Below are 13,229 nucleotides of genomic sequence, written 5' to 3' on the forward strand. Positions count from 1 at the left end.
CATACAATACAGTCAGAAACCTTGAAGACACACACAGCTATTCCTCTAAAGATATGATCACCCACCGCGCTCTCACATAGGAGGGGCCTAGATCAGTTTCTATCCTCTTGAAATTATTCTGTCCTTCACATGGCTCCCCAAAAATAACAATATTGGGCAATATCAGTGTTTCAAAAAAGTTGGCTTTAAACAGAGACAGTCAGGAAAAATGTACAGTAAAAAGTCCTAGCCGTAAGAATACAAAAAACGATAAAACTGCAGTGCATGTCTGACAGGAAATCTAGTGTTGCCTCTCCCGGTATTACATAAGAGCTCTCTCTCTGACATTCCTCTGTCGCTCACATGGGATCAATGGTCAGATAAATATCAGGCCACGACTGCCTCACCTCATCTAAGAATGTGCTCCTGAAGCACTTCTCAACCTCCACAGGCAACACAAACACACCAGACAACCTCAAATGAGGAGAATGAATGAGAGAACAACAAGTCCTAGGGAGATCTAAACTCAACTGCTTCCACAATCAACAGCATCAAACCATGATGGTAATAGTATAGTTGCACCATACACAACTATTTGAGGCATAAGAAACACTTTAAAACATTTTTTTTTACTTACTTCAATTTTGTCCATCTTGGCATCACCCCAGTATAGTTTTCCTGCTTCATAGTCGATGGCTAAACCGTTGGGCCAACCCAGCGAGGTATTGAGCAGCACGAGACGTTCCATTCCATCCAGGTTAGCACGCTCTATTTTAGGCTTCTCCCCCCAGTCTGTCCAGTACATGTAACTGTGCAGAGAGTCCAGCACAGAATTAAAACCAAACAAAAATGCTTTAAGTGAGAATGGAACAAAAAAACAAAACAGGTTTGGGTTAGTACATACGGAAAATCCATTTGAATATAAATGGATCTAAAATGGATTAACTATTTTTTTCTTCTCAGCAACCTACACACAATACCCCATAATAACAAAGTGAAGACAGGTTTTTAGACATTTTTGAAAAAACAGAAATACCATATTTACATAAGTATTCAGAACCTTTGATATGAGACTCGAAATTAAGCTCAGGTGCATCCAGTTTCCATTGATCATCCTTGAGATGTTTCTAGAACTTGATTGGAGTCCACCTGTGGTAAATTCATTTGATTGGACATGATTTGGAAAGGCACACACCTGTCTATATAAGGTCCCACAGTTGACAGTGCATATCAGAGCAAAAATCAAGCCATGAGGTCGAAGGAATTGTCCGTAGAGCTCCGAGACAGGATTGTGTCGAGGCACAGATCTGGGGAAGGGTACCAAAAACATTCTGCAGCATTGAAAGTACCCAAGAACACAGTGGCCTCTATCATTCTTAAATGGAAGAAGTTTGGAACCATCAAGTCTCTTCCTAGAGCTGGCCACCCATCCAAACTGAGCAGTTTGGGGAGAAGGTCCTTGGTCAGGGAGGTGACCAAGAACCCGATGGTCACTCAAACAGAGCTCCAGAGTTCCTCTGTGGAGATGGGAGAACCTTCCAGAAGGACAACCATCTTTGCAGCACTCCACCAAATCAGGCCTTTATGGTAGAGTGGCCAGACAGAAGCCATTCCTCAGTAAAAGGCACGACACCCCCGCTTGGAGTTTGCCAAAAATAATCTTAGACCATGAGAAATTAGATTCTCTGGTCTGATCAAACCAATATTGAACTCTTTGGTCTGAATGCCAAGCGTCACGCCTGGAGGAAACCTGGCACCATCCCTATGTTGAAGCATGGTATTTGCAGCATCAAGCTGTGGGGATGTTTTTCAGCGGCAGGGAATGAGAGATTAGTCAGGATCGAGGCAAAGATGAACAGTGCTAAGTACAGAGAGATCATTGATGAAAACCTGCTCCAGAGCACTCAGGACCTCAGACTGGTTAGAAGGTTCACCTTCCATCAGGACAACAACCATAAGCACACAGCCAAGACAACACAGGAGTGGCTTTGGGACAAGACTCTGAATGTCCTTGAATGGGACGGCCAGAGCCCGGAGTTGAACCCGATCAAACATCTCTGGAGAGACTTGAAAATAGCTGTGTAGCAACACTCCCCATCCAGGATCTGCAGAGAAGAATGGGAGAAACTCCCTAAATACAGGTGTGCCAAGCTTGTAGCGTCATACCCAAGAAGACTTGAGGATGTAACCCCTGCCAAAGGTTGTTCAACAAAGTACAGAGTAAAGGGTTTGATTACTCAATTACATTTTTATTAAATAATAAATTAGTTTGACACCGTTTGTAAGCTTTTAAATGATAAACTCAACCGTTAATCTTTTCCAGTAAAGCAGACATGGTTGTCTCATGGTATGGTGGGTCAACTTTGAGCACCTTTATCTCCTGAATGTTTTGGCATTCAGGTCCAAAGTCACTTTTCTGATCACTTCTTCAATGGGCACATATGTATGGAAGGTTTTGTTGAAATCAAAATGAATGCTGTAAAAAAGTTACTGAGTTCAAAAACATTATTTCAAATGTTTTGCTGAAATTAGTTAAATTGATTACTGTGATGAAGTAAGAAAAAAGCCACAAATCTACAATGGACACACGTACCCATTGACAGGGTCCAGCACAATGGCCCTTGGTTCATCCAGGTTCTCTGAGATCAGAATGCGGCGCGAGGTTCCGTTCAGCCTTGTAACCTCAATACGGTCAGTACCCGTATCCGTCCAGTAAAGGTTCCGGGCCACCCAATCCACCGCAATGCCGTCTGGGTGGTTGATCTCCGTGGTGACCAGGTTCTGGGCATCGGTCCCGTCAATGCGGGAGCGGCGGATGGCTTTAACCTCGTCGTCTGTCCAGTACACATATCCATCCACAGGGTCATAGTCGATGGCGATGGCATGGCGGATGTCGTCCACTTGCAGAACGATGTCAGTGAAATCTGGGAGGTCCAGAGAAATCCTCCTCAGGTCAGTCCGCCTGGCCAGCAGTAGAACCTGCTCCGCACCTAGGGTAGAGAAGTGTATATAATTGGGAATGAGTGGGGAGAGAGCATAACATTCAACTAGCATGTGAAATAACAGCTTATTGGGGATTTATCTGAGGTTCTACATAGCCTTACCTGACAAGCATAAATTAATGTTTTAGTAATGAACATTTCAGGGGGCAATTTATAGTGTAACTTTAAAATCTTGATTTTATTTGTTTAGCTTATGAAAATAAAAAATGTTATCACTTTTTCATTAAAAAAAAGTGAGAAGAGGCTTTAGACAAGATTTTGAAACAAAGACAAAAGACCAGATCTAAATATCCATTTCAAATGTCTTTAAGTTTAGCCTTTATCTAAAAGTGTATAAAGATGTTTTCCTTAGGGGAATCGTAGAATGGCTGAAATAGCAGCTGCATTTGGTCACTGGGGCCACACTCTGCAGAGGCAATTAGGTCCAATTTTTCCTTGCCTAAGCTCCTGTTTTAGCCATTTACGCTCCAGTACCCTTAAAACCAGCTGCAGACTACTGACACCCAATCAGAAGGGTCATCCATCAGGGGTGACACCAATCAGTACAGTGAAAAAATAGCCCTTCGTTTTCCATCAAGAAGAGAACAACGCCACGTCTTTGATTTAAATTCGCTCCTCAGTCTGCTTCACATTTGACAAAGTGACAAGATGTCCCCTAAATCCACAACAAATGCCCTCCCTTTAGCCACCCAAGTTAAACAAATGAGGAGTGTGTATGCGTGCTTTAAAAAAAAAAGCTTTACACAGCCCCCTCACACACACTGCTTTCCTCCTAATAAGAGCGGATACAATGTGGTATTGTCTTACATTCTGTTTAGCTGTCAACACTGCTGGGGGTCTGTTTAATCCTGTAGTCACTGAATACATATATGTTCTATCAGGCTGGGATAACTAACCCTCCGCTACCCTAACACACACACACAGGCCCTCTCTATGTTTTACTTGTGCCTCTGGAATGAAGGCTAAAAGAATAAGACTCATTGTTTCCTGGCCTGGGAATACACCGCCTCAATTTGGAAGAGTTATAAATTCAAATAGAGAGGCTCCGCTGCATCCCTGGCCTGGGAGAGGAGAGTCCTTTTGGGCTAATGAATGGGCTGTCGTTAACAGGACTGGTGCACATAGACAATAGTGTTTTCTGTCCCCTGCAGAGAGGGATGGGAACCAGGACTATGACAGCCTGAACCTGGGTTTCAGAATTAGGACTACCTTGGCTTGACGTTTAACTGGTACGTCCCAACAAATAAAATGACATTGTCACATGCGCCGTAAACAACAGCTGTAGACAAACAGTGAAATGCTTACTTACGGGTCCTTAAAAAAAATGCAGAGTTAAAGATAAGCTAAAGAAACAGGGCAGTATTGTCACGACTTCGGCCGAAAGTCGATGCCTCTCCTTCTTCCGGCGGTGTTCGATGTTGCCGGCCTTCTAGCCATCCATTTTTCATATCTCGTTGTGCCATGTCCTTTTGGTTCGCCTGAATAAAAGACTCCGTGTGCTACCAAATACCTGCTCTCCTGCGCCTGACTTCCTTGCAGCCACTTACGCACACCTGACAAGTAAACACGGGTAAAACAGCCTCCAATCAGGGCTGTCACTCCATAAACAAGGGTTTACCAAGAAAACCACAACAACTCCGTTTTTTTTTCTAGCACCTTTATACACACACACGAGGAGGGTTGTGGGTGGGGCCTCTCCTTAAGGCATCTGCGTGCTTCGGTTTAGCTGGTTCGGTTCGATCCGAACTAGTGTGCTTGCATACACCCATTGCTTGAAAAACGAGAAATAAGCGGAAAAAGTAGCGTTTGTCCTTCTTCAGACGCCATAGCCAGTATACACCTTAGTCGTGCAATTTTACATCTAACTAAGATGTTTGGTACAGTATTTCTCAAGTGAAAAATGTACATTAAAACAAGTCATCTCACGACCACAGACTGAGGCTGGCACAAAGACAGCATTGAATGAGCTGTATTTCACCATAAGCAAGCAAGAAAATGCTCACCCAGAGGCGGCGATCCTAGTAGCCGTGGACATTAATGCAGGGAAACTTAAATCCGTTTTACCAAATTTCTATCAGCATGTTAAATGTGCAACCAGAGGGAAAAAAACGCCGGACCACCTTTACTCCACACAGAGATGCACACAAAGCTCTCCCTCCCATTTGGCAAATTTGACCATAATTCTATCTTCCTGATTCCTGCTGACAAGAAAAAATTTTAAGCAGGAAGCACCAGTGACTAGATCAATAAAAAGTGGTCTGATGAAGCAGATGCTACGCTACAGGACTGTTTTGCTAACACAGACTGGAATATGATCCGGGATTCCTCCAATGACATTGAGGAGTACACCACATCAGTCATTGGCTTCATCAATAAGGGCATCGATGAAGTTGTCCCCACAGTGACCGTACGTACAGTTGAAGTCGGAAGTTTACATACACTTAAGTTGGAGTCATTAAAACTCATTTTTCAACCACTCCACACATTTCTTGTTAACAAACTATAGTTTTGGCAAGTCAGTTAGGACATCAACTTTGTGCTTGACATAAGTAATTTTTCCAACAATTGTTTACAGACACATTATTTCACTTATTTACTGTATCACAATTCCAGTGGGTCAGAAGTTCACATATACTAAGTTGATTGTGCCTTTAAACAGCTAGGAAAATTCCAGAAACTGATGTCATAGCTTTAGAAGCTTCTGATAGGCTAATTGACATAATTTGAGTCAATTGGAGGTGTACCTGTGGATGTATTTCAAGGCCTACCTTCAAACACAGTCCCTCTTTGCTTGACATCATGGAAAAATCAAAAGAAATCAGCCAAGACCTCAGAGAAAAAAATTGTAGACCTCCACAAGTCTGGTTCATCCTTGGGAGCAATTTGCAAATGCCTGAAGGTACCACATTCATCTGTACATACAATAGTACGCAAGTATAAACACCATGGGACCACGCAGCTGTCATACCACTCAGGAGGAAGACGTATTCGGTCTCCTAGAGATGAATGTACATTGGTGCGAAAAGTGCAAATCAATCCCAGAACAACAGCAAAGGACCTTGTGAAGATGCTGGAGGAAACAGGTACAAAAGTATCTATATCCACAGTAAAACGAGGCCCAGATCGACATAACCTGAAAGGCCGCTCGGCAAGGAAGAAGCCACTGCTCCAAAACCGCCATAAAAAAGCCAGACTACGGTTTGCAACTGCACATGGGGACAAAGATTGTACTTTTTGGAGAAATGTCCTCTTGTCTGATGAAACAAAAAAAGAACTGTTTGGCCATAATGACCATCTTTATGTTTGGAGGGAAAAGGGGGAGGCTTGCAAGCCGAAGAACACCATCCCAAACGTGAAGCACGGGGGTGGCAGAATCATGTTGTGGGGGTGCTTTGCTGCAGGAGGGACTGTTGCACTTCACAAAATAGATGGCATCATGAAGCAGGAAATATTGAAGCAACATCTCAAGTAGAGGTCGACCAACTATGATTTTTCAACGCCAATACCGATTATTGGAGGACCAAAAAAAGCCGATACCGATTAATCGGAAGATTTTATTTATTTATTTGTAATAATGACGATTACAACAATACTGAATGAACACTTATTTTAACTTAATATAATACATCAGTAAAATCAATTTAGCCTCAAGTAAATAATGAAACATGTTCAATTTGGTTTAAATAATGCAAAAACAAAGCGTTGGAAAAGAAAGTCAAAGTGCAATATGTGCCATGTAAGAAAGCTAACGTTTAAGTTCCTTGCTCAGAACATGAGAACATATGAAAGCTGGCGGTTCCTTTTAACATGAGTCTTCAATGTTCCCAGGTAACAAGTTTTAGGTTGTAGGAATTATAGGACTATTTCTCTCTATACCAATTGTATTTCATTAACCTTTGACGATTGGATGTTCTTATAGGCAGTTTAGTATTGCTAGTGTAACAGTATAGCTTCCGTCCCTCTCCTCGCTCCTACCTGGGCTCGAACCTGGAACACAACGACAACAGCCACCCTCGAAGCAGCGTTACCCATACAGAGCAAGGGAACCAACCACTCCAAGTCTCAGAGCGAGAGACGTTTATTTTTTCAGTGAAATACGGAACCGTTACGTATTTTATATAACGGGTGGCATCCATAAGTCTAAATATTCCTATTAAATTGCACAACCTTCAATGTTATGTCATAATTACGTAAAATTCTGGCAAATTAGGCAGCCCAAACTGTTGCATATACACTGACTCTGCGTGCAATGAACGCAAGAGAAGTGACACAATTTCACCTGATTAATATTGCCTGCTAACCTAGATATATTTTAGCTAAATATGCAGGTTTAAAAATATATACTTCTGTCTATTGATTTTAAGAAAGGCATTGATGTTTATGGTTTGGTACACATTGGTATCGGTGCGATACGCACCGCATCGATTATATGCAACGCAGGACACGCTAGATAAACTAGTAATATCATCAACCATGTGTAGTTAACTAGTGGTTATGATTGATTGATTGTTTTTTATTAAAGATAAGTTTAATGCTAGCTAGCAACTTACCTTGGCTTACTGCATTCGCGTAACAGGCAGTCTCCTTGTGGAGTGCAATGTAATCAGGTGGTTAGAGCGTTGGACTAGTTAACTGTAAGGTTGCAAGATTGAATCCCCCGAGCTGACAAGGTCTGTCGTTCTGCCCCTGAACCCACCGAGGCAGTTAACCCACCGTTCCTAGGCCGTCTTTGAAAATAAGAATGTGTTATTAACTGACTTGCCTAGTTAAATAAAGATTAAATAAAGGTGTAAAAAAATAAATAATAATAATTGTCCAAATCGGTGTCCAAAAATACTGATTTCCGATTGTTATGAAATATGAAATAGGCCCCAATTAATCGGCCATTCCATCAACCTCTAATCTCAAGACATAAGTCAGGAAGTTAAAGCTTGGTCGCAAATGGGTCTTCCAAATGGACAATGACCCCAAGCATACTTCCAAAGTTCTGGGAAAATGGCTTAAGGACAACAAAGTCAAGGTATTGGAGTGGCCATCACAAAGCCATGACCTCAATGCTATAGAAAATTTGTGGGCAGAAGTGAAAAAGCATGTGCGAGCAAGGAGGCCTAAAAACCTGACTCAGTTACACCAGCTCTGTCAGGGGAATGGGCCAAAATTCACCCAACTTATTGTGGGAAGCTTGTGAAAGACTACCCGAAACGTTTGACTCAAGTTGAACAATTTAAAAAGGCAATGCTACCAAATACTAATTGAGTGTATGTAAACTTCTTACCCACTGGGAATGTGATCAAAGAAATAAAAGCTGAAATAAATCATTCTCTACTATTATTCTGACATTTCACATTCTAAAAAATAAAGTGGTGATCTTAACTGACTTAAGACTTTGCATTTTTACTAGGATTAAATGCCAGTAATTGTGAAATACTGAGTTTAAATGTATTTGGCAAAGGTGTATGTAAACTTCCGACTTCAACTGTACATATTACCTCAACTAACCGGTGCCCCCGCACATTGACTCTGTACCGGTACCCCCCTGTATATTGTCTCGCTATTGTTATTTTACTGCTGCTTACTTGTTACTTTTATTTCTTATTCTCATCCATATTTTTTAAAAACTGCATTGTTGGTTAGGGGCGCCGTAAGTAAGCATTTCACTGTAAGGTCTACCTACACCTGTTGCATTCGGGGCATGTGACTTTGTGAATTTGATTTGATCTGTCGTTGAATGACAAAAAAAACACTACTGTAAAGGGGTGTAGACTTGGGCTTGCCTCAATTTTTTTTTTGTGTCCACAAACAGCTGTGAGGCCAAAAACCTCACAAAATGGAGTCATAATAAACACTACAAGACCAAAAGTAAGCGGACACCTGCTTGTCGAACATCTCATTCTAAAATCATGGGCATTAATATGGAGTTGGTGTCCCGTTTTGCTCCACTCTTCTGGGAAGGCTTTCCACTATATGTTGGAACATTGTTGCGTGGACTTACTTTCATTGAGCCACAAAAGCATTAGTGAGGTCGGCACTGATGTTGGGCGATGAGGCCTGGTTCGTTGTCGGCGTTCCATTTCATCCTAAAGGTGTTTGATGGGGTTGAGGTCAGGGCTCTGTGCAGGCCAATCAAGTTCTTCCACACTGATCTCGACTAATAATTTCTGTATGGACCTCGCTTTGTTCACGAGGGCATTATCATGCTGAAACAGGAAAGGGCCTTCCTGTTGGAAGCACAGAATTGTCTAGAAAGTAATTGTATGCTGTTGCCTTTAAGATTTCCCTTCACTGGAACTAAGGGGTCTAGCCCGAACTATGAAAGAAACTTTACAGTTGGCACTATGCATTCGGGCAGATAGCGTTTTCCTGGCATCTGCCAAACCCAGACTTGTCCGTCAGACTGCCAGATGGGGAAGCGTGATTCATCATTCCAGAGAACGCGTTTCCACTGATCCAGAGTCCAATGGCTTTACACCACTCCAACTGACGCTTGGTATTGCACATAGTGATCCTTAGGCTTGTGTGCAGCTGCTCGGCCATGGAAACCCATTTCATGAAGCTCCCGACGAACAGTTATTGTGCTGACGTTGCTTCCAGAGGCAGTTCGTAACTTGGTAGTGAGTGTGGCAACAGAGGACAGACACTACGCGCTTCAGCACTCGGCGGTCCCATTCTGTGAGATTTTGTGGCCTACAACTTCGGGGCTGAGCCATTCCTGCTCCTAGACGTTTCCACTTCACAATAACAGCACTTACAGTTTACCGGGGCAGATCTAGCAGGGTAGAAATTTGACCAACTGACTTGTTGAAAAGCTGGCATCCTATAACGGTGCCACATTGAAAGGCACTGAGCTCTTCAGTGAGGCCATTCTACTGCCAATGTTTGTCTATGGAGATTGCATGGCTGTGCACGATTTTATACACCGTCAGCAACGGGTTGGCTGATATAGCAGAATCCACAAATTCTGAAGGGGTGTCCACATACTTTTGTATATAGTGTATGAACAAACGGTTTCAGATGGGAAACATGTGGATGCCTTAAGTCATGGGCAGGAGGGGTTAAGAGATCAGACCCTCCAGAGAGAGAGCGAGACCATAGCAGAGGGAATGTTAAATACACCCTGGGGCAAGTCAAATAAACAGGTTTCATGAGCCCGGGCCGTAACCACTACACACACAAACGGAGCAGTGACCTGATTAGGCCTGGCTACCTACGTAATGTCTCTCTGCCCAGAAGCAAGGCAATGAGATTGGAGTAGCAGAGCAAGGAGAATGACAGCAGCAGAAACATAACAATGCAAAAAAAAGAGGAGGTCCAACCTTCCTGAATCTCAGTCTCTCTCATATGTGGTCTTTGGTAAACTCTGGAAAGTAGGGAATGTGCAGAGAGGAAGGGTGGAGTGCTATGCTTCTAGCCTAAATGTAGCTGTCTGTATGTGAGAGAAATAGAAATTAAGAGCAAACGGCAGGGTAAATTGTGCATTCAGAAGCTTGCCATCTGTCAGAGATTAGGTCTCTGTCATGGCTCTCTGGTTAGGCATGCTAATGTTTTGACGAGGAACAGGATGCCAATGCACCCAAGATCTCAATTGAACGTCTGTATACATTTTTTTCCTCCACAAAATGTTATGCTTAATTACATAGTTATGAAATTAAAAGTAGAGCTTTGTCTTATTTCCTAATCTAGTTAAAGAAAATGGGACAAAATGACATCTGACACGATAACATGAAATTATTAAGAGCAGCTCTGCAGTTCAATAGGCCTAATGCAAGACAGTCCAAAACTAAAATCACCTCAGGAATGTCAATAATGTCCCATAAACCAGATGGGAATGTCTGTGAAACCACAACACATGTACAGTAGCATAAGCAAAGGGAGTGATCACTGAGGGGGCACTGTATGGACCGAGTCTCAAATGGTACCATTCCTATATAATGCACTACTTTTGACCATTCAGGGCCCATAGAACTCTGTTCGAAAGTAGTGCACTGTATAGGGAATAGGGTGCCATTTGGGACGCATAGTGCCCCCTATAAAAGACTGAGTAGCTAGTAACCCACACCAGATGATGGTCTAGATGGTCACAGACAGCTAGTCTCTTACCTGGGCGACAGGTCTTCCCATCCTCCTTGAGCTTGACTCCAGTGGGGCATGCACAGCTGTAAAAGGGCTGCATGGGCGACAGCAGGCACAGGTGGGAGCAGCCTCCATTGCTGTCGCTGCATGGGGTATGGACTGTGGGCGCAATGAGCAATGTCAGAAGAGATAACACAGATGGGGTCCTTTCAGTTTCACTGACTAAGACTGAAATCCACACTGCAAACACCCATCAGTCCCTCCAGAATTTTGTTTAGATTTTTTGTGATATTTGCGGAAAAAGTTAAGGACTTTGCTGCATCAATTTTGACATTTTCAAATTATTTTGTCCAAAGTCTCACGAAAATCCACTGACTAGGGAAAGTTGATGTGTAGCTTGACTGAAACATATGCGATTGGTTCAAATTGCAAGCCCTCTTTTTGTACTGCGGTGATGGGTCAGTTTTAGGCGATAATATTGTGATGATTTGAATGTTTTATGTGGAAACATTGCAGTGATTGGTCAAATTTGCAAGCCCACGCATAATATGCAGGAAATTGATGATTCAACAAAAACAATTCTATCACAGAATAGCATAATCCTGGAGGGTCTGATCTAGTCATATGCATTGGTGTATATTCAGAGAACCATTTTCACAACATAACAATTGATGGAGAACTTGGGAAGCCTAAAAATGAAACCAAAGAAAAACATTTTCAAACAAGACCAACATTGATATTTCCCTCCACAATAAAATCACTGCTTGGACAATAGCTGTGCCATAAAGTTTGATATCATGTGGTGAGATTTTCCTTGTCTACTCTCAGCATGGCACTACAGAGCTACAGAGCCCAGTGGCTGGCACAGCAGAGCAGCAAACACCAACCCCCTCCCCTTCACACAGCACTACAGGCTGATTACAACGGCTACATTCAAACTACTCAAACTCCTCTCACACACACAGTCTAAAAAAAGACAATACATTTTTGGATTTGATTTATGGAGGCTTGATATACAGGTAAGGTGATGATTTATTGGCCAATGTTTATACATTTTTTAACATTTTTATTTAACTAGGCAAGTCAGTTAAGAACAAATTCTTAATCACAATGACGACCTACCAGGGAATAGCAGGTTAACTGCCTTGTTCAGGGGCAGAATTACAGATTTTTACCTTGTCAGCTCCGGGATTCAATCCAGCAACCTTTTGGTTACTGGCCCAACGCTCTAACCACTAGGCTACCTCCTCAATTTCCATGTCATTTACTCAAAAAATCGAACCCTTCTTTCTCTACATCCCCTGCCCCACACTCCCCTCCCCACACTCCTGGAGAGAAACAAACCACCATAATGGTGGAGTTCTTTATCATTCATTCCCCAAACAAACACACACAATAACTGGCGCACCAATGTTTACACACTGCCAAAGTAATCAGTTTGTCACTTCCAGTCTCAACACACACCCACGCACGCATACACACATGCCACGGAGATGGGAATCATAGCGTACTGGAACATCTCTGTTTCTGCACAGCACAGACATTTATTTGTCCAGCCAGGAATGTCAGACATTTGAAAATGTTCATTTCTTGACAGATTAATTGTACACCATGACCCCATTTTACTGTGTATGGACACTAACTGTCCATCAGGTCAGTCTAAAAAATATCCTTACAAAACAAAGGCAATCTGTTATGTTGTGCATAAGAAAACTAAGAGTACTGGGGGGACATTCATGTGTACTTAACATTAACATATTGCACAGATTGAACTGAAAAGGCACTACATACTGTCTGGTTGTCTGATTGATTTTATTGTTGTGTCATGCATCTTTACAATGCCCAGCCCACATGGGCTTATTAATCATAATTTGCTTTATCCAAACAAGATGATCATACATGAACACACACATTTATGTAGGCTGTCTAATAGGACACATCATTAGTTATTGTCTGGCTGGCTGTCTATCTGGACCCAGCACTAGTTACTGTCTGGCTGGCTGTCTATCTGGACCGTGCACTAGTTACTGTCTGGCTGGCTGTCTATCTGGACCCAGCACCAGTTACTGTCTGGCTGGCTGTCTATCTGGACCCAGCACTAGTTACTGTCTGTCTGGCTGTCTATCTGGACCCAGCACTTGTTACTGTCTGTCTGGCTGTATATCTGGACCCAGCACT

At 42.5% G+C, this 13,229-nt stretch overlaps 1 protein-coding gene across 2 annotated transcripts in view; it reads right to left on the minus strand.

Moving 5' to 3' along the window:
- LOC109889239 (low-density lipoprotein receptor-related protein 5) overlaps positions 1-13,229 on the minus strand; it is a 76,631-nt gene that overhangs the window by 43,324 nt on the left and 20,078 nt on the right. For both annotated transcript variants that reach the window (XM_020480521.2, XM_020480522.2), the window contains 3 exons: positions 11,079-11,210; positions 2,573-2,969; positions 617-788 (listed from right to left, as the gene is read on the minus strand). In XM_020480521.2, the coding sequence (XP_020336110.1) occupies positions 617-788; positions 2,573-2,969; positions 11,079-11,210 (701 nt within the window). The remainder of the gene's footprint in view (positions 1-616; positions 789-2,572; positions 2,970-11,078; positions 11,211-13,229) is intronic.

The sequence above is a fragment of the Oncorhynchus kisutch genome, linkage group LG4, assembly GCF_002021735.2.
Source record: "Oncorhynchus kisutch isolate 150728-3 linkage group LG4, Okis_V2, whole genome shotgun sequence".
Taxonomy (NCBI): domain Eukaryota; kingdom Metazoa; phylum Chordata; class Actinopteri; order Salmoniformes; family Salmonidae; genus Oncorhynchus; species Oncorhynchus kisutch.